General features: G+C 32.1%; 1 protein-coding gene across 1 annotated transcript; it reads right to left on the reverse strand.

Moving 5' to 3' along the window:
• Nucleotides 1-1,821: 1,821 nt before the first annotated feature.
• Nucleotides 1,822-5,226, reverse strand: LOC107868900 (sericin-1-like). Its single transcript, XM_047411582.1, has 2 exons — nt 5,169-5,226; nt 1,822-2,345 (listed from the first exon to the last, which is right to left on the reverse strand). The coding sequence occupies exons 1-2, from the start codon at nt 5,224-5,226 to the stop codon at nt 1,822-1,824; spliced, it is 582 nt and encodes a 193-aa protein (XP_047267538.1).
• Nucleotides 5,227-23,519: the final 18,293 nt, after the last annotated feature.

Raw genomic sequence — 23,519 nt, forward strand, 5'->3', positions numbered from 1 at the left:
GTTTCAAGTAACTTAATTTTGTGTCTATTGAAAGATATTTTTATGCGATTTTATCTATTAAATTCATAATTAATTAATATATTTATTATAAAACATGTACTTTCCATGCTCATAATTGAATGACTAAACTTATATGTTGTACATCTTTTTTAAAATGCTTATTTTCTATGAGGTTTGATTTTAAAAATTCTTATTTTTATGGTAATTTAACACATTTTCTTACCTAGTGGATATATTTTCTATTTTTTTAAAAAAATCTTTACACAATTATAAATTATTAGTTTTAATTAAAAAATTAAGTTTACGTCAAATTATAGAAGAAATAAGCTTAATTTCTCAATAAACGCCAACTTGACAAATATTTAGAAAAAATCTGATGAACAAAGATTAAAAAATATCATTTATTTGACTCTAGATTTGGATGTAGTATATAAAAATTAGCCTGGTAAATGTAACAATAAAAAAGTTAAACAAAAAAATTATAAAAAGTGAAAAATATGATGAACAAAACAATCAATAACAAAATAAGGAGAAGGAAGCTTAAAATTATATATCAATATAGGAGATAGGAGTATATATAAGAAAGGTTATGGAGATTGAACTTTATTTCAATTCAACTATTTTTAAAATTAAAATTTAATATCAGAATAATATTTACTTCCTTGAATTCAGAGGTGGATATAGTAGAAAAAACTGTCTGCAATATGATTATCACTTATCTACATATAAAAAATAAAAATATTAAAACAAAAAAAAAACAACAAAAATATAAAAATTCAGTAAATGAAGCTAATGATTAATAACAAAACAAGAGAAAGAAGCTTAACACAACCTGTTATTGTAGAAGTATAAATAAGAGAGGTTAAGAAGATAGAATTTCATTCCATCTCAAATTCTTTTAAATTCAAATTAAATATCATATCAATTTATTATCAAAATATAATGTTGTTACTTTTTCTTATCCATTTTTTTCTGAAAAAAAAAATATATTTATTTTATAATTCATATTTGAATGAGATGAAATATTTGAAACTGCTATTTAAATTTTACCTTGGTTATACACCTATTAAAGTAAGAAATTCTTAGAAACATATGTAATTCATTTTTTTTCTAAAGAAAAAAATAATTCTCTAAATTACTTTTGAATACTATAATCTATTTTAATTTATTGTACTGTAATTTTCAAAATTATTGATGCTCCCGAATTTTAAGCAACCACAATCAATTTTGTTTGAATGGATATATACACAAATGATAAAAGTTACAACATATATTTAAAGTACAATTTGTCTAATATAAAATTCAAGATATTTTTGTTATTTTATCCACTGCACCACATAATTTAATATCCATAAGAAATATTATATAGATTGTTTTAATTACTATCAATATTGTTATTTTATTATTATTATTACAATTTAAACTACCGTTATTACTATTGTTGTTGTTGTTGTTAATAATACACTGCTGCTGCTGCTGTGACTACTACTACTATTATTGCTGCTGTTGCGACTACTACTACTACTTCTGCTTACTACTTCTACTTATTTCTACTCCGACTATTCCTGCTACTCTTGCTACTACTGCTACTACTGCTCATACTTCTACTGCTGCTACTACTACTACTGCTGCTAACTACTACTACCTACTGCTACTAACTACTACTACCACTACTATTATCACTACTACCACTACTGTCACTACTGCTATTACTATTGCTGCTACTACTACCACTACTACTGCTGCTGCTACTGTTGCTGCTACTGCTACTGTTGCTGCTGCTACTACTAACTACTACCACTACTACCACTACTGCTACTACTAACTACTACCATTATGACTACTACTACCACCACTACTCTCACCACTACTACCATTACTACTACTACTACTACTAACACTACCACCATTACCACAACCACCACTACCATCACTACCACGACCACTATTACCAATACTACCACTACCACTACCACTACTATCACCACTCCTACTATCACCACTATCACCACCACTACTACCACAACCACTACTACTACTACCACTACTGCTACCATCACCACCACCACTACTTCTACCACCACAACTACTACCACCACCATCACCACCACCACCACTACAACTACGACTACCACTACTACTATCACTACCACCACCACTAGCACTACTACTACTACTACTACGACTACCACTACGACGACGACGACGACTACCACTGCTATTACCGAGACCACCACCACTACCACCACCACTACTACTACTATGGCTACGATTGCTGCTGCTGCTGTCGCTATTGTCGCCATCGCTGTTGTCGTCGTCGCTGCTGCTACTGCTGCTGCTGCTTTCTTTTTAAAATTGAAAGTGCTACAACTTGTGTACTACTATTACTATTATTATTTAGAATTATTATTATTTGTATTAAATTTATTTTATCTTATTTAATATTTGAGTATTTTTAAAACATTGAAAGGGATAAGTTTAGGAATAGCAAAAGTTCATTTAGAACTCTTTAATATTAGGTTTCTAATTTTAATTTTATGGTAATTTTTTTAAAAAAATCTAGTATTTTAAAAGTTAAATATCTCTAATCTTTTGATTTATTTTTTTATTACAATATTATTAACTTATTAATTTCTGAAAAGAGGATTAATTTGTTATTCTTTCTTATCCTAACTTTTTTTAAATATAATGTATATTTACCTAATATTTATATAATTTTAAATCAATGTAATAATTATTTTTATTTTTATTGCTACTTCTACTTTAAATTCAAATTTTTAATCTTTATCGTGCAATTATAATATAATTTGATAATAACGCGTTCTACATTTTGTGGTAGCAAAACAAATCGTGTCATAAAGGAATAAACACATTCAATTTTGGTTTTTGGTTATGAATTTATTTTTAGAAGATATTGTAATTCCAATTCCAATTTAAAACAACAAATAGAATAAATAATATCTTATAGGATCAGTTAGACAACAATTAGAGCCCAATTAGAACTCTAAGTGTGATAATTAACTACTTCTAATATGTAATTATATATATATAAATTAATTTTAACTTAAAATTAACAATTTATATTACTCTTAATTTTCTTTACAGTTTCAGAATTAACAATTTTTTCTACGTTTTCTTTTCCTTTCTTTCTACGTTTTCTTTTCCTTTCTTTTTTCTTTTATTTTCTTTTCTTTCTTTCTTTTGTTTGTTTCTTAAAAAATTATTTTTTATAAAAATTAATTGATAAATTAAATATATAAAGGAATTGCAAGTAGATATATGGGTTCAATTCAAATTTTAATTTATATATAAAATTTTAAAATAATTGCAAGTAAGAGGAAGATTTGGTTACACATCATAAATATATATTCTTTAGACATAATAATAATAATAATAATAATTATATTATATTATTTTTAAATTAAAATTAAAAATTTATTAATCTTAATTTTCTTTACCACTTTAGAATGAACATTTTTTTTCTTAGTTTTCCTTTCCTTCTTTCTGCGTTTTCTTTTCCTTTCTTTTTTCTTTTATTTGCTTTTCTATCTTTTTTTTTTGTTTTTTTGTTAATTTTTTTTTTTATAAAAATTAATTTATAACTTGTATATAAAGGAATTGCAATAGATATATAGGTTCAATTCAAATTTTAATTTATATGTAAAATTTTAAAATAATTGCAAGTAAGGGTAAGATTCAACAATAACAACAACAACAACAACAATAGGATAATTTATTTTTAAGCTATTTATTTTAAAAGGAATGCATTTTCAAATTCAAATATTTTGAATCTGTTAATTCAAAATTTCAAATAGTTATGAGTTCCTATTTTTTAGATAATGAAAATCTTTTTTTAAAAGAATAATGTGTTCAAATTCAAATAATTAATCTTTCAATTCAAAATTTTTATTATAACATTTTTTAACTTTGTCCTAAAAACTGCCACGTGGCTATTTTAATATGTTTCCACTTGACATCTTGTCTTGTGTTAGTTTTGCTTTATATAGATACTAGCATAAGTACCCGTGCGATGCACAAGATATTTTGAAAAAGATATCATTGAAAATATTATTTATTAATTTAAAAGAATAAATTAACTTTCATTGTAGAACATTAATATATTTTAAATTAATTAATAATTATTAAATATAATTTGTAATAAATAATTTAAAAAATTACATAATTCAATTAATTTAGTTGAACAGTATACTCTCCCTTCGCCACCCCCACCCCCTATTCAATCCTTTCAACCTCTTCTTCCACACAATCCCATAATCTTATTACATGACAAAAAAAAATAATGAATTGTATAATTATCAAAAGACTGACCTATAATTTTCTTTATTGCATTGTTCACTATCTAAAATTATTCTATAGTTAATATTGACTTTAATTGTTTAGTTGACTTGTTGTTTATCAATATTTTAGCTGTATAATTTTAAAAAAATTTAAATAACAAATAGAATCAGTAAATATTTTTTATATATAAATGTATATTTGCAAGTAAAATCATGAAAGGAATAAATTAATTGCAATAATTAGATGCATATAAATTTATTTTACAACTTTCTTAGTAGAGAGTAAATATGTAAGTGACGGAGAAATATATTAAGACAAATAAAAATGATAATATTTTTGCATATACAAATATGTTTCGATTCATTCTTTCTTCAAATGGTCTGATAAATCTCCTTTGTATCTTTCTATTCTCGATAGTACTTGTTAATTTCTTAAATATTCATTTCGTATTTTGAAGAAATTTATGTGCATAAGATTTGTGGAAACTTCATTTTCCTTAGGTACATCTATGAAGAAAGATAAATATAATATTAATCACAAAAAATAATAAAATAACTACAAAATTGAATCAAGTATGAGAACATACCTTTATAATTATTCAGAGAAATCTGATGAGCATTACCTATGATTTTTTTAATTCATAGTAGGTACATTTATTTCAAAATATAAATATAACATTAATCAATAATAAAATAATTTTAAATTAAATTAACCATGAACAATATATATTTATAGTTAAATAAAAGAATCTGATGAAAATTACCTATAATCTTTCTATCCATGGTAGATATATCTGTAACAAAAATAGCTATAATATTAAGCATAAATAACAATAAAATAATTAAATATCAAGTAAAGCATCAACTTACTTTGATAATTATTCAAAGAAATTTGATGAGCATTATAACCTAAAATCTTTTTATCCATTGTAGAAATTCTTTGTGATAAAAAATTGTATATTAAAATATAATTTGTAAAAATTCTTTACTTTTATAGTATACTGATAACATGGTAGTATTTTGAATAAAATGAATAAGGAAAGGTATAAATATGACTTTGTTAGTATTAAATATGAGAATAAAAATTTTATCATTGCTACACTGCATATATAAACAAAAATAGTTAAGCACATAAACAATAGAAAATTTGAAAGATTTAAGATAAATAAAACTTTGTAAATGATTAACAATAAAAAAGAAGAGGAAAGCTTACACTGCTATATGTGTCACTAGAGGGTGTATATATATAAGAGATTGGAAAATTAAAAATTTTTTGAAAACTAAAATTTCTTTCAAATTCATAATTGAATGTGATATTAATTTTTTTTAGAAAAGATAGGATTCTTAAATATCATAATTATCTAATAATTTATACATTTTTAGTTTGAAAATTATCTAAAATTGATGATATCATAAAACGTTTTTCATAACAAAATAAAACAAAATAGAAGAAGATATGTAAAATTTATACTACTGATTCTAAAATTTATTAACTTATTTCCTTTTTCCATATGTTTTTCCCTTTTCCCCCTTTCTTATCATCTTTTTAAATTAAAAAATAAACAATTCTTCTCTATTATTATTAATTTTTTTTATTATTATTGCTTTTATGGTTACTATTTTAAAATTATATTTTAAATCATTATCTTTTTATTATTATTTTTATGTTTGATCAAAATAATAAGTCTTTTTCTAAATGTATTTTTGAATTTGAAAACTCCACCAATCTTTATTTTATGGCAATAACAAATCCTGAAAATTAATAGAATAGACATCTAATAATTTTGTTTTGAAAATTTTAAGTTTATTTAAAGTTGGATAACTAAATATTAGATAAAAAGGAATAATTATTTAAGAGCATTCACAATCAAATAACTAACTTTCAAATGAAGTCAAAAAGAGAAAAAATGTGTATTTTATTGCTTAAACTTAGGAAGATAGTTTATCTTTTTGTTTTTTCCAAAAACTGTGTATTTATTATTTTTTTTTTAAAAAAACGTGTATTTTACTATTTTTCCAAATAAGAGTCTTTATTCTTTCCTTTTTAATTACTTTTCTTATGTTTTTATCTTCTTTTCTTTTTCCTTTCTAATAAAGATAAACATAAAAAAAACACAAAGATTAAATAAACTTTAATTCTTATCATTGATAAATAAATTTATTTTACAAAAAAATTCAAATTAATTATTTTATAACTATTTTTTTGTAAAATTATCTTTTTGTTTTACTAATTTTGAAGGCATAAAAATATGTGTTTTTTTACTTATTGTGATATTAATTTGTTAGAAAAGATAGGATTTTAAAATAACATAATTATCTTATACCTTACACTTTTGAGTTTGACATTTTTTTAATCTTAAATTAAAATGAGATTGATATAGTTGAGAGATATCCATATCAATTAAAATTTTAAAAAAAATATAGATTTATTTTATTCCTATTGAAACACACTACTCATTTTGTATAAGACACTTTCAAATTTGACCCATGTTAATCTCTCAAACAAAAAGTCTCCATATATTTATAGAATAGTTTTTTAGTTGTTGAAAGAATCAATTAAGTTAAAGAATAGCATCAACTAATTAATATCACCATTTTTTTAGTTGTTAAAAGTTTCGATCACTTGTGATATAATCATAATTTTTTATAATAATTATTAGTAATACTACTTAGGTTATAATCATGTTTTATTTTTATCTTTTATCTTTTTTATCTTTCATTTATTTTTTTATCTACTATACGTACTTCTCCTCCTATTATAATTTATTATTATTATTATTATTATTATTATTATTATTATGTAAATAAATTCTCTCTCTCTCTCTCTCTCTATATATATATATATAATATTTAAATTTTATAAGAAATAGCTTTGAAATAGTAAGAGTGTATAAGGACTCTTCAATTCTGAATTTCTATTTATTAAGATAATAATTTTTTTTAAAAAAGAGATAATGTATTTCAAATTCAAATACTTAATTTTTCAATTCATTTATTACATACTTTTTAACTTTGTCTTAAAATTATTACTTAGACTTATTCTTGTGCTGCCATGTGGCTTCTTGTCTTACTTTTAGTTTCGCTTATATACATACATACATACATACATATATATATATATATATATATATATATATATATATATATATTCTCCCATCATCCTGCTTACATTCTTGAGCCCATGAAGGATTTTGATCATTTTTGACTTTGACTAGGATCGGACTTTAGGTATATTTTAAGACCGAATCGAGTCAGACAATTATGATATTAAAATCGGTGCAAGTTTGGAGATTATGATTTTAAGACTAGTTCAAATTTGGAATCTATGGTAATATTATTTTTAGTTTAAGTCTGGTATTCATGATATTATTTCTAGTTTGAGTCCGGTATTGAGAGGTTCCTTATGATGATAAAGGTACCAGTTCGAGTCAGGTGCTTATGGTATGATAGGATTTGCGATTACGATTTTGAGGGTAAAATACTTTATGAGTGTTACAATTGGTATTTGTTTATTGACTGCATCCATCAGGCTTACTGGGGATCAGTTTGATTACTCACATTTACTTGAGCCTTTTGCGCTTATCGCAACAGTTAGGTTGGAGTTAGTCGTGTCCTTTTCAATATTATTAACTAAATTATTTATTTTCACCATTTGGATCATTATCTTAGGTTTGCTCTTTTTCCTCGACTTTATTTTATTATCTCACATCTTATTGTACTTATATTATGATTTAGCTTAGGCGACTGATGATGCCTATTGAGTATCTATTGTTTTGGTACTCATACTACACTTCTTCATCTTTTTTCTAATGTAGATCCGAGTCTAGTTTCCACTATTAACATCTGTACTAGTGTTAGTCGGAGTTCAAAGATAGGGTGAGCTCTCAAAGCCAAAACTGGCTTTCTGTCCTTTTTCTAGTTTGGATTGTCTTTTTATTCAGGACTATTCTACATTTGATACTTATAGTACTCTTATTTATTTTGCAAGAGGCTCTTGTACCGACCTTACTTAGTCATGGGATATTTTACTCTTTCTCTTTATTTATCTCCACTTGTGCTATTATCCTTATGTTTTATGACTTTTAATATATTTACTTGCATAATTTTGATATTTACTCTAGTATCCACCAACAAGCCCATTACTTGACATTTTGAGCTACAGTTTGGCTTACCTACTAGCAGGTTAAAGTAGATGCCATCATGAATCGTGATATTAGGTCATGAAAAATTGGTATCAAAGAAAGGTTCACTTTTATTGTTGATACAAAAGTAAGTGCCTAGTAGAGTTTCGTAGATCAGAATGATGATGTTCGTTTCTTATCTTCGAAAGGCTATAGGATATTCTTTAGAGATCATCTTTTTCATCAGTTATTTCATGCTAGGAGTCTATATTGTTTTTTAAGTTTCACTCTTTTATAGATGGCTAGGATGTGAGCTACTACTATTGGAGGCAAGGACCTCGAGTCTATGACTAGGTATCCTACTAAAGGTCATGGATAACCAGAGGATGGGGGCTGGAGAGAGTTGCATCCCTATTTAGGGGTTTGAATTGGGAGCCTTCACTAGACTATATTCCTACTCTTGCACTAGAGATTCCACCACCCCAGCTAGTAGTGGGCCAGGGGGCAGCCTAGGCTCTACTAAAGTTTATTTCTTTATCACTGTTCAGATATGTTTAGTTCAGTTGCTAGGTTTGGTTGGTGGTGCATTGTTTATTGGTGCACAATTTATGGATAGAGTGGTACAGAGGATGGGGCACAACCTGTAGCTGCGACCCCTAGAGTTGATGTCCCTCTAATATCGATAGTTTCTTATCCAGTAGTCGTCCAACATACTATATATATTAAGGAGTAGAAGATATTAGGTAGATTCTTGAGATTGAATCCACCTAGTTTTTTGTAGGCACCAAGTAAGGATGCATTTGATTTCTTAACTACTTGTGAGGATATGCTCCGAAATTTGGAACTGGATAAGACTCATGTCATTTACTATACTACTTTTTAGTTAGACATTAGTGGAGAGATTATCTTGATTCCAAGCCAAATGGATCTCCTCTATTGACATGGACTTAGTTCTCGATATTCTTGTAGAAATATATGCCCCGTGGCCTTAAAGACCAGATGGGAGATTAGTCTCAAGATTATAGTAGGGTTTTATGATTTTCTTGGAGTATGAGGCTTGATTGCACGAGTTATCCAGGTATGCTACAACTATTTTACCAACCAAGTATGAGTTGATTTGGTGTTTTATTTGGGGATTGGGACTTTCTCTTTTCATGGCTCCCAGAGTTTGGTTTCCACTAGCAGGCCTTTTATTAAGGTCTTTAAGTATGCTTAGACAATGGAAGAGATGCATCGTGGGTCCCAAATGGGCAACAATAAAAGACTATATTATCAAGGTATTTATAGTGGGATCTAAAGCAACTTATAGTTCAGAGATAGAGAGTCTTAGGGTAGGTACCCTCCACGCTAGTCTTATCAACATTAGGGTCAGTCTAGTGGGCTTCTTTATGCCATAATTTAGATTAATGATAAGGGTCAGTCTAATTACAGTGATCATCCTAGCTAGATACATATTCTGGGTTTTCTAATTAAGAAGGCTATTCTAAGCCACCGAATCTTCTGGGCACACTATAATTCCTGGGTTGTGTTATGAGTATAGGTCGTTCAACCATTATTATATACAATGTCCTGGCATGGGACAGTTGTACCTACAACATAGAGTATTCCACCTATAAGGGTAATGCCGCTCTAAAATAGTGGTGGTATACAGGTTCTTTGAGGTGGTCCCTATAGTTCTCAGGGTAGTCCTTAGGCAGGTCGGGAAGCTGGTTAGTTGATGCCCTTCCAGGTGGTAGGTGTGGTTATTTATATATTCTACCTGGTAAACCAAAGGTAGAGTCTTCAAATGCTGTGATAAAATTTGGGTGAGCTCAAGAACTTTCACTAGAAACTAAGCTTGGGAACTTAAAGTGCTCCAAGGAGTTTTCTTGAAATGAGAGGTGCTTGAAGACATTCTTTCACCTTCAAAAGGGTGTTATGTATTGGTGGTTGCATCTATAATGAAGAAAAATACCTTAAGCAGTCAAAAGAGCGCGAGATAGGGCTAAAAAGCCTACAAGAGTTGACCTATTCCCTATATTCACCCTAGGTACACCTCATATGCTCAAGAAGATACCAACATTGGCATCTGTATTCTACCTGTGCCAAGGTGCCCCAAGGTATACCCCATCTGCTTGAGCAAATGCCAAAGTGGGCTGAGTTGTTTTATCTGTTACAAATGGGTCACTTTTGGCCCTAAATGTGTAATAATTAGTTAAGGGTTTAAATACCCCGAACCCTATGTCACTTTGAAGTTTTTCCTTAAATACTGATGACTTTTTCTCTTTGAGAGAGAGTTGGTAGCTTTAGTTGAATATTTGACTTAGAAATATATGAATTTGAGGGCGTTTAATCCCTCTTGGTCACCATAAAAATTTAGTGCGAGATTAGGTTTGTAATGAAGGTTATTAGGATTTGATATATCCATTGTTCTTTATTCTTTCTTATTGTTATGTCTTCCTAACCTCTATCTTATATTATATCTTTACTTTTCATCATTAACTTTTACTTTTCATAGTTTGTTTGATATCATTTGGTATTAGAGCAAGGCTTAGGATCATTCTAACGATTCTAGTCTCGGGTTAGATATCAAGAAATTGAAAATAAAAAAAAGAGTCCAAAAATACATTTTAGGGAAAGTACCCAAAATTTAGTTTTGATTTTGAGTGATTTTTGGAGTTTCAACATTAAATTTAGTTCATCTAGTGTTTCAAGTCATGAAATTGAGATCTAATTGTGGTTTGAAGGTGTTGAAGATAAACCTACCATTGTAGTCTTGAAACTTATAGAAAAGAAGAAATGGGTTCTCAGACCTACAAGTTTTGGTATGGAACAAGGAGATAAGGTTGTTAGAAAATGCTCCTTATATCAAAGGGAGCCTATAGTCAAAATTTTAGCACTTTCTGAGCAAAGATGCAATTGTTGGAAATTTTGTGTCTATGCTATTCTTGAAGACCTTCATATCTTCATGAGGCATATACGTCTTAAAACTTATTGTTTGATTGAATAAAGAGAAAGAAAAATTAAGTAGAAATATTGGTCTACGGGAATATCAAAAGGGCTCAAAGAGTATTCCAAGAGAGAAAGGTAAGGGGGCCTACAAAGAGGACAATCTATTAGGTCTATGCGCTGCACCTGCGCCTAAGGTGCACCCAAGGTATGCCCATCGGTGTCATACACATTCACCAAATCAGTTCTGGTTTGATCTGTGTCTAGTCTATGTGAGCAGGTCCAAAGTGCACCCAACCTGCACCCAATTTGTGTTAACTTGCTTCAAAACTCATATCAAGCCTTCCGAAATCACTTTTTCTCAGGTTTAATCAATCTAGTTTTAATTCTTGATTCTTGAACTTATATTTTGATTCTTTAACTACTCAATATTTAGTAATTGACCTACTAGGTTGATTAGTTCTAGAGTCTAAATTCTTTCATTGTCCCACTTCTTTCAAGTTTTTTTCATTTTTGTTTCATTGTTAGTTCTTGATTCAAGTTTGTACACATTTCTATTAAGTATTTCAAACATCCAATATGATCAAGAGTAGATTTGACACCTCGACTCTCACCCGGAGTAGAAGCCATCCTTCAATATTTGTGATGTAGGTGTGAGGCATACAAAGATGTGAAGATTTTTGAGGTTATTTATCTAACACTAACATGTTTGTTGTTTATGTTTAGTGTCTTTTATAATATTTACTATGACTCCAGGAGATGACACTCCTAGTTTGTTAGGAAAGGTAAACATGGAAGCTTTAATAGTATCCATATTGAGTGTGAAACAAGAAATGAGTGAGTTTCAAAGTCAAGTAATGGGATTGAATAGGAGGTTGGTTAATTTGGAGGGGCATCTAAACTCAAACCAAACAACCCTTTGAAACTTCCATACACCATCTAGAAGACATGCTTAAAACACTTTCTCTACCATTACCCAGAAAGACTTTACCAAATGTTTAATCCACCAAGACCAATACAAAACCCTACCCAGAACACTGCCTATCTGTATAATCAAAATCCCATTTATCCACTCTGACCATAATTTAACCAACCAACTAAGGTGAAACATAAAACCAAATACATCAACCTCTATCAAACCAAAATCTATTGCTCCAAGTACCCTATAACCACAATCAACCCATCTAAGTCAAAGAAAAAAAGAGGGAGAAGCCTCAAGGAGAGTTTAGAGTTTTTGATAAAGAGAATGTATGAGTAGAGAACTATGAGAGATAGGATGATGGGTCAAGAAGGTCATAGATATTGAGGAGGAATATTTGGTCTGGTGCCTTATAGGAGGTAAACTTGGAAAATTGACCCCAAGGTCATAATCAATGGAACCAACATGGTAATAAGGATTGAGATATGGGTATCAATTCAGTCAAGATTAGTCTTCCAACCTTCAAAGGCAAGAGTGATCCTAATGCTTATTTAATCTGAGAGAGTCCTCTTGTGAAAGGATCTTTCAAGTTAATGATATTATCGATGAGAGAAAGAGTTGTTATGACATAACCCACTTTGAAGGGTTTATGAATACGTGGTTGGATTATGCCAAGCGGTTTAGAAATATGTTAAATAAAGGATAACCACCCCCATAGGATACATTGAAGGGACTCATGAGATAAAAGTACATGCTGAAAGGTATAGACATGAGTTACTTTCTAAGCTAAATAACTTGAGCCAAGGAAAAAAATAGTGTCTTGACCTACTATGATGAATTCCAATAATTGATTTTAAAGCTAGAGCATCATGATAACATGAAACATGCCATATAGGCTTCAAGGTTTAGTTGAGCAAAGATATCTCCTCATCTATGACTATCCATAACTTTGAAACCATATAAGAATGCATCGAAGAAGCTTTGGAAATTGAGAGGGATCTCAAGAAGAGAAAAACTACCAAAACCAAAGGGTACTTATCTACCAACTCTTGTAGTAAGAAGAAAAAGGTAGCTCAATTTTTATTAGGATGGAACAATAACAAGGACTGCAATAAGTCCTATGACAAGAAGCCTGTAGAGAAGACCACTCAAAAGTACCACCATGGAATAAAGGTAACAAATATCCTAATCCCAATTCTAAAGGTTTTATATGTTTTAAATGCCAAGGATAGGGACATAATGTAAGTCAATGTCCCAATCAGAGAAATATGATTCTTCAGGAAGAGAGGTTGTATTACCTTAAAGAAGAGGTTAGGGTGGATGATGAAAATGATGAAAAATCCTAAGATAAAGAGGGTCCCAATAAAGATGAGCAGGTAAAGGAAGATAATAAAGATGCTTGACCTCAATATGGAGAGTTAAGGTTCCAAACTTTGTTGTGAGGCGAGTAATGATTAGTAATATAATAGATTATCTAGTCAAAGGGAAAATATATCCCATACTAAGTGCCTTATCAAGAAGAATATTTGCTCCTTGGTCATTGATATGGGAGTTGTGCTAACATATCTAGTGATACTATGGTTGATTTTATATGTTGCCTATAACCAAATATACCATAATGTACAAGATCTGATGGTTAAATGAATGTGGAGAGTTGAAGGTTACTAGACAAGTAGTGATTCAATTTAAGGACATGGAAATATCATCTTTCAACCAAGCATGATGGGAGGACCAATTATCATTCTTGTGGTTTAAATGGTAAACAATCCACTCTCCATCCACTTTTACCATCTTAAATAAATGAGGTATACCAAATAATAAGAGAATTGAAAGATAAGGGTAAGAAATAAGGTAAAGAAGAAGACCAAAACAAGGAGAAGTATGAAGAAGAGGAGAAGAGAAGGTTGAAGGGGAAGAGTCCCATGGTAATGTTGGCTAGGAAAAGATTTTTTCAAGGAACATGATGATAGAGCACATATGATCCTCCTAGCCCATGATTTTCATACTAACCACTCTATTTCTCCTATTTATAATGCTATTTTTTTTGGGAATTTGATGATGTATTCCTAAAGGAGTTACCCTAAATTTGGGGAATTGAGCATTAGATTGATTTCATGTTGATTTCTTAATTGCCCAAAAAATCTTCTTATCAAAGTAATCCAATGAACACTAAAGAGCTCCAAAGGCAAGTTGATGAACTCCTCAACAAAGGATACTTTAAGGAAAGCATGAGTACATATGTGGTCCCGGTGTTGGTAGTACAAAAGACAAATGGGACATGGCACATGTGTATAGATTGCCAGGCTATCAATAAGATAATAGTAAAGACAAATGGGACATAGCACATGCGTATCATATATTCTTAGATTAAATAATATGTTGGATGAATTGAATGATTCTTGTCTTTTTTATAGTTGATATTAGGAGTTGATATCATTAAATACATATAAATCTTAGTGATGAATGGAAAATAACCTTTAAGACCAAATTTGGTCTCTATGAATGAATGGTTATGCCATTCGGGCTCACCAAATTTGGTCTCTATGCGGTTAATGAATCATGTGATGAAACCATTCATAGGGACATTTGTGATAGTTTACTATGATGATATCTTAGTGTATGGAAAATGCATTGATGATCATGCTCCATATTTGTTGTGTATTTTTGAAGTGATTTGGAAGGAAAAACTATTTGATAATCCTGAAAAAATGCTCCTTTTATGTAAATAAAGTTGTTTTCTTGGGTTTTTTTGTGAGATTTCGGGGTATTAAAGAGGATGAATCCAAGATAGATGCTATACAAATTATCCAACTCTACAATTTATTGGTGATTTGAGAAGTTTCATGTATTGTATTTGACAAAAGGTTTAGCACCATAGACGCTGTGTTGACCGAGGTAGTTTGAAAGGATAAGCCTTTTAAGTAGGGTGAAGAGTAAGTAAAGGCGCTTGAAACTTTGAAAACAATGTTTAGCTCCACATTTTTTTTGTAATTGCCTGACTTTGGAAAAATATTTGATGTTGAATTTGATGCTATCAAGGTAGGGATATGGGCCGTCTTAATGCAAGCCCAAAAATACATTGTATACTTTAGTTAAAAGCTCAAAGGTGCAACCTTGAACTACTTCACATATAATCTGGAGTTGTATGCCTTGGTTAGAGCTTTAAGCAGTTGGAAACACTACTTTTGGCCTAAGGAATTTATGATTCAAACCAACCATGAATTTTTGAAACACCTTAGGGCCCAATATAAGTTTAACAAGAGGCATACTAAGTGGATTGAATTACTAGAGACCTTTCCTTAAGTAATCCAATACAAAAAGGAAAAAGAGAATCTGGTAGCTGATGCCTTATCTCGTAAGCATGTTTTCACTACCTCTTTGTCTTTAAAATTGATTGGTTTTGAATGCTTGAAGACATTGTATCTGGAGTACCCCAAGTTTTCTCCAATCTTCAAAGATTACAAAAAATAGAATAGGGAAAGATGTATGAGGGATAGAACTACTATGCCCTATTCTAAGTTTGATGGATTCTTGTTTAAATAAAAGAGGTTATGTGTTCTCTTTAGCTCATGAAGAGAATTTTTTGTAAGAGAGGGCCACGATGGTGGTATGATGGGCCACTTTGGGATTGGTATGTCCCTTGAAATCCTAGAAGAATAATTCTATTAGCCCCAAGATTCATCAAGATGTTTCTACAATTTATGGCCAATGTATGGATATAGAAGTGCAAAATCCATCCTGTTCCCTCAAGGATTACATACCTCACTACCCACTCCCTAATACCTATGGATTAACATCTCTATGTACTTTGTTTTGGGTTTTCCTAGGATGAGGAGTGGTAGAGATAGTATATTTATTATGGTTGATCAGTTTTATAAGATGTCCTATTTTATTTTGTGCCATAAAAGTGATTATGCTCCAAATATGACTTATTTGTTTATTGAGCATATTTTTAAAATACACGAAATCCCTCAAGCCATTGTTAGTGATAGGGACTCTAAGTTTCTTAGTCACTTTTAGAGGTTATTATGGGGTAGTCTTGGCACTAATTTGCTTTTTTTTTTTTCAATATCTTGCCACCCATAAAATGATTGGAAAATAGAGGTTACACACCTTAGTAAAAAAAAAATGACCTCTTGGGAGGACCACCTACCTTTAGTTAAATTTTTTTATAATCGTGTTATCTATCTGACTATTGATATAACTCCCTTTGAATGTGTTTATGATTTTAAACCCTCACTCTTTCAGATATCACCCTTTATTTAGTGATGTTATCATTAGCTTTGATGGGAACAAGAGGGTGGAAGGAATGAAAAATGTCCATGAGATGGTAAGGATTTTCCTTGAGAAAAAATATCAAAAGGTGCCTAAAAGAGTGAACAAGGGATAGAAGCGGCTTGTGCTTGAATTAGGTAATTGGTTATGGGTGCACCTCCAGAAACATAGGTTCCTAACCTAAAGAAAATCCAAATTGATGCATTGAGGAGATGATCTACTAAGTACTTGATAAGATAAATGATAATACCTACAAGATTAACCTTCTTCCAAAATATCAAGTGCATAATACCTTTAATGTGTGTGATCTTTCACTCCTTAACTTGATTTAAGATGATCACCCCATGAATTTTAGGTCAAATTATTCCTAAGTTGGTGAGGATGATACAATTTAGGTTAGCTCAAGACCCTTAACTAGTAGACAAGATCAGGAACTTTAAGTTCTCTAAGTAGTTTTTATGAAAAGAGAGGTGCTTGAAGATGTTATATCACTATTAAAAAGGTGTTATGTGTTGGTGGTTGCATCTATAATGGATCAAGGAACCTTGTAAGGGTCAAAGGAGTGCGAGATGGGGCTAAAAGGCCTATGAGAGATGACCTACAGCCTATCTGTGCCCTAGGTGAGCGCCATATACTCAAGCATATGCCAATAGTGGTATCTGCATTCCACTTGTGTATAGGTGCATCCAATTTGCTTGGGTAGATGCCAAAAAGGTCTGACTTGTATTCTTTGCTGCAAATGATTCACTTTCGATCACAAATATATAATAATTAGTGTAAGGGTATAAATACCAAAAACCTTACCTCACTTTGGTAGTTTTTGCTTGAATATTGATGAGTGCTTCTCCTTGAGAGAGAGAGAGAGAGAGAGTTAGTATCTTTCGTTGAACATTTCACTTAGAAACATGTAAATTTGAGGCCGTCCAACACCTCTTTCTTATCGTAGAAGTTTGGTGGGAGATTAGGTTTGTAATCAAGGGGATTAGGTTTTAATATACCCATTGTTCTTGATTATTTTTTTCTTGTGTTTTCTTAAGATCTATCTTAACTTCTATCTTTACTTTTCATCATCAACTTTTACTTTTCATAGTTTGTTTGGTATCATGTTGTTATTGTAGGTATGATCTTAGCGTGCCATCATTCAGCTTATGATTTATTTGATCAAGGATCCACTTAGTCATATGTGTCTACTTATTATGCACCACAGTTAGAGTTTTCGTAGGATTCTTTATCTATGTTAGTATGTGTGTCTACTCACGTAAGTAATTTTTTAGTAGTTGATCGAGTTTATAGATCATCTATTGTGACCATTTGAGAGTTTGATACTTCGGTTAATCTTATTGTATTAGATATGGTGTACTTTGATATGATTCTAGTCATGAATTGGTTATCCACCTATTATGCGATCCTAGACTATTTCACCAAGACCATTACCTTAGCCATGCCCGACATACCCCTGGTTGTGTGGTAGAGATCTATTAGCCATGTGCTGATGGGGATTATTTCTTATGTTTAGGCTAGAAGATTCATATCAAGGGGTTTAGAGTCTTATCTTGCTTATATTAGTGATGCTAGTGCGGAGAGTCCATCGCTCTATTCTATTTCTACAGTCTGTGACTTTCCTGATGTCTTTCCTACCGACCTGCCTGGCCTTCCTTATGAGCGTGATATTTAGTTACTTATTAATCTTGAGTTAGGCACTCGACCTATTTCTATGGCACCTTACTGTATGGCTCTTGTTAGCCTTAATAAGTTGAATTCCTTTTTTTAGGATCCTTAAGGTAAGGGTTTTATTAGGCTGAGTGTTTCACCTTGGGCTACTCCTATCTTGTTCATAAATAAAAATAATGGTTCTTTGTATATGTGTATCAATTATAAATAGGTAAATAAGGTGACAGTGAAGAATAGGTATCATATGCCTTATTTGGATGACTTATTTGACAAGTTTTAGAGAGGGGCGGTGTTCTATAAGATTGACTTGAGATTCAATTATCGTACATTGAGGATTTGGGCTGAGGATATCCCAAAGACAACTTTTTTGACTCTCTATTCCATTATGAGCTCTTTTATGTTGACCAATACCCAAGCTGTATTCATGGATTTAATAAACCATGTAGAACTTATTGGACTCCTTTGTTATTGTGTTTATCGATAACATTCTTATTTATTTGAGGAGTAGGAAGAAGCATATATGAAATTTGAGGATTGTGCTCCAGACTTTGAGAGATCTCAAACTTTTTGCCAAATTCTCAAAAAGTTTAAGTTTTGGCTTGAGTTTATTTCATTCCTAGGGCTTATGGTTTCTATGGATAGTGGATTCAATAAATATTGAGGCCATTTGAGGTTGGGCCAGACCTACACATCCATCTGAGGTTCTTAGTTGAAATACCCTGGGTTTGGGACCCTTAGAAAATTTCTTGTATTTTTGGTTTTTGGTCAAGGTACGACTAGAGGGTATAGGTTGTATGCTGGGGTATGATTGGTAAGGTTGGTCGTACACTAATCAGTGATGGTTGGTGGGTTAGATTGACTTTTTAAATGCGTAAGTCTTGGGTTGGTATGAGTTGTATGGTCAGATACAGGCGTATGGTTTGGGTTTTTCTTCACTTAACCTGAGACTTAGTAAAGTAACTTGGATTTGAGTAAGAGTGGATCACCATGGGTCGTGAGATAAGGAATGAGTCATATTGTCCCACTCGTATATTGGATGGTGTTAACTTCTTTTGGATTTGTTATGGGTATGGGTTGAAGGTACTACTCATATCTTTAGATACAATTTGGATTGCATGGTCGTATGTTGACTAGTGTGGGATCTAAGGGAGGTCTAGGATACGAGTGATGAGTACCACTTATATTGGATAGTACAACTAATATGGTAGAGTCGTACCCACCAGCGGGGATTTTATGCAGTTAAGTTGGGGGTAATCTGAACATTTTCACTCTTAACCCATTATGACCCCATGACTTATATCACACTTGGGAGGTTATTTGCCCTATTATTCTAATCTAAAACACTTCGAAACACTCTCTAGTTTTTGCCAAATTCTCAAAATTTTGAGTTTTGGCTCGAGTCTATTTTATTTCTAAGGCTTATGGTTTCTAAGGATGGAGGATTTAACAAATATTGAGGCCATTTGAGGTTGGTCCAGACCTACACATCCATTTGAGGTTCATAGTTTAAACACCCTGGGTTTGGGAACCTTAGAAAATTTCATGTATTTTTAGTTTCTGATCGAGGTACGACTAGGGGGTACAGGTTGTATGCTGGGGTATGATTTGTAGGGTTGGTTGTACACTAATCAGTGATGGTGGGTTGGTACGAGTCGTATGGTCGGGTACAGGCATATGGTTTGGGTTTTCCTTTACTTAATCTAAGACTTAGTAAAGTAACTTGCATCTGAGTAAGAGTGGCTCACCATGGGTCGTGAGATAAGGTATGAGTCGTATTGGCCCACTCATATATTGGATAGTGTCAACTCCTATTTGTTATATTATGGGTACGGATTGAGGGTACTAGTCGTATACTTAGATATAGTTTGGCTTGTATGGTCATATGTTGACCAATATAGTAATATAAAGGAGGTATAGGATACGAGTGGTGTGTACCACTCATATTGGAGGGTACGACTAGTATGGTGGAGTCGTACCCGCCTGTGGGGATTTTATGCAGTTAAGTTAGGGGTAATCTGGATATTTACCTTCTTAACCCATTATGAACCCATGACTTATAGCATACTTGGGAGGTTATTTGCCCTATTATTCTAATGTAAAACACATAGAAACACTTTCTAGTTCTCTCTAAGGCTCTTGGGTAAATGAAGGCTAGGGTTTCATCTAGAGGAGCAATTTGGGGATTGATTGGGTGATTTCTCTCCATCATCTTCATCATCTAAGGCATGATACTTCTCCCTCATTGTTAGTTCTAACTAAAGGCATGTTTTAAAAAATATTTTCATGGCATGATTATTGTATGATTTTGGGGTTTTTAAATATATATTGGGGTTTGGTATTAAATGCTAGGTTATGGTTTTCCCATGTTTTATTAATGTTTTACATGCTTTATTGGTGTTTTGGACAATTGGTTGCATGGAAATGGTTAATTGGTAATTGGATTTTGTTTTAGAAACCCTATGTTCCCAATATGTTTGATAAAATGCCTATGATAATTTTTTTACTATATTATTAGACTTTTAATGGACCTATTGTATGTTATGGATTGGTAATGGAACCTTAAGTTGTATGAATAGTTTAAATGGTTTGGAATGGTTACATGGTAGTGTTTTGTGGTCATGGTTATGGTTGAATTAACTTTCTTGTGGGGTACAAGGGAATCCCCCAAGTAAACATGTTAATAAACAACTTGTTGGGGCACATAGGATTCCCCCAAGAAAACTCAATAATGGAACACTTGTAGGGTATATGGGACTCCTCTAAGTTATCTTAATAATCTAATCTATGGGTACATGGGAATCCTTGTACATTAAAAGGTTGGCTAAGGATATTGCTTGCAAGCCATGGAATATTTTTTTGGTTATTTGGAAATGGTTTTAATAGGACAATAATGGCGGGGATTGATAGCTAACCATGATGGTGCGAGTCCAATGGACGGACACTAAAAACTCATGTTTGTCAACATGAGGGGTTAGTCATAGCGACCATATATAATACTATGAGGTACATGAGAATCCTCTAAGAACACTGTACATATGTATCATGGAGAGTGAAGGGTACTAAGGAATCCCCTACTATTATGGTATCTCTGGTTCGTGCGGCTACATGCATTGAGGCCTGTTCAGGGGGTTCCACTAGACCTATATAGCCCGTGGGTAGTTTTAGAACGGTTAAACTTCATATACCCAAGTAAATGTCTTTAAAGGAATGCTAAACCCGGTTCCCTTTCATGGTTATATATATATGGATGGTTTGTATGTATATGGTTAGTTTATTTGGCTTTACGGGATGGCATTATTTTATCCTTATCTTGAGAACTTGCTAGTATTCACCCACTAACCCATCCTCGGGTGGCATATCCCCATGAGATGCCGGGACTGACCATTCTACTCTTCTCACTTAGCACTCGAATTTGGGATAAACTACTAGATTTAAGTGGTGAGATTCCATATTATGGAAGGCTCCATTTTATGTTTATGGATGTTTTTACACACTTTAGTTTATTTATGGATATTGGTTTTTGCTATGGTTGGGGGCATGTACCAAGAATATTGGTTTTCTTTTGGTTAGAGGTCTTTGGGGAACTACTATGGGTTGGTATGGAAGGGATCGGTATTGATATCATCCTTAGTATTGGCATTGGTATTAGGGCTGATACTATTAGACTAAATTTCTTACTGTTCCACCTTTTTATATTATGCTATGGAACTTAGTTTGGTTATTGTTATGATTTTGTTTCTAATTTGGTTGGGCAATTTGTTATTTGTATGGGTTTGGATGGTTGGACTCATTTGGTCATGGTCATAGAACTATCCTAGAGTTTGGGTTTGTTCAACTACTCTATCTTGTTGTATGTTCAGAATTCATCCAACTCAGGGTATGCATTTAGATAGTTGGGTTGGATATTGGGTGTGGTCCTCATTCCTGGTTAGACTTAGGATTCCCATAACGACAAGTCCCCGGGTCGAGTTGTGTCAAGTTGGTATCAGACTTTAGGTTCATAGTCAATTGGGAGTCCACAAAGCCATGTCGAGTAGAGTCTCTCTTAGAGGTGTGTAGTGTACCGCACTCATAAGGGAAAGGCTACAGGGCATTTAAGAATGTTTCACTTTATTGGTATTCTATTTTTAAGCTACAAGGTTTAAGGTTCTTTCTAATCTTGGTTTGTTCATTTTTCAGATCATGCCTCAATAATCTGAGATACAAGGTAACTCTTCTGTCCTAATTGGGGATAATATTGAAGGGACACGTACTACTCAGGGGATCCATACTCGGTTTAGGGGGCCAAAACCTAATATTTCTGGAGTTTGATCGATTGTTACTAGTCCTCCTTAAGGTGAGGTGACTAATACAAAATTTTGTCAATTAATTCATGTTATTGCTTATTTGGTTACTGCTTAGGCTGAACGGGATTCATTTGGTGTTCCATCTGCTAAGGCCATAAGTGTTAGCTAGTTTATGAAGATATATCCTCCTACTTTTATTGGTGTGAAAGTGGAGGAGGATCCTCAGGGTTTCCTGGATGAAATGGAGAAAATATTTTTGATGATTTAGGTCATGAATGTGGAAGGGGTGAATTTTGCTTCTTACTAGCTTAAGGATATGGCATACCAATGGTATGAAGAGTGGTATAGGGTGAGAGGTAATGTTGAGGAGTTGACTTTATGGGAGACTTTCCCCAATGCTTTTTGAGACCATTCCTTTCCTCGGGAGTTCAAGAAAGTGAAGTTGGAGAAATTTATCAATCTAAGACAAGGGAAGATATTTGTCAAGGAATATGCTTTAAAATTTCATTAATTGTCAAGGTATGGTATGGATTTGATGTCTGATATGTGGGCCAGGATGAGGAGTTTGCCTTAGGGTTTTCATGATATTTGATCCTTGAAAGCAAGACTGCATTGTTGATCAAGGATATGGATATTTCTAGGTTGGTGGTTCATATGCAACAGGTGGAGGAAAAAAAGAGAAAGCAGGCTAAGTTTGGGTAAAGGAAGGGCAAGAAGTTTAGGTCATCTGAACAAGGTGGTGAGCAATAACAAGGTGGCTGGGATAGTGATAAGTGGACAAAGAAGAAGTGGGGGGATTTCTAGTTCTTTCTCTACAGCTAGTGTTCCTTACCCAAAATAGTTAGGTGATAGGAGTCAGCAAGGTGGCAATAATTTCCAAGCATAGGGTGCCCAATCTCAGGCAAGTAGGGCCCAGTCGGTATCATCATGCCCTCCTTATTGGTTTTGTGGTAGGTTGCATATGGGTTTATATGATGATGGGAGGGATAGATGTTTCAAATATGACCATCCAGTCTATATA

Source organism: Capsicum annuum, chromosome 4 (genome assembly GCF_002878395.1).
Source record: "Capsicum annuum cultivar UCD-10X-F1 chromosome 4, UCD10Xv1.1, whole genome shotgun sequence".
In the NCBI taxonomy this organism is placed as follows: Eukaryota; Viridiplantae; Streptophyta; class Magnoliopsida; order Solanales; family Solanaceae; genus Capsicum; species Capsicum annuum.

Bases quoted from the DNA above. Each gene is read 5' to 3' on its own strand.
- LOC107868900 (XM_047411582.1), bottom strand. From the start codon at position 5,226: ATGGATAAAAAGATTTTAGGTTATAATGCTCATCAAATTTCTTTGAAT. The intron at 2,346-5,168 runs GTAAGTTGATGC...AATTTTAAAAAG, and splicing joins TTCTTTGAATAATTATCAAA to AAAGCAGCAGCAGCAGTAGC.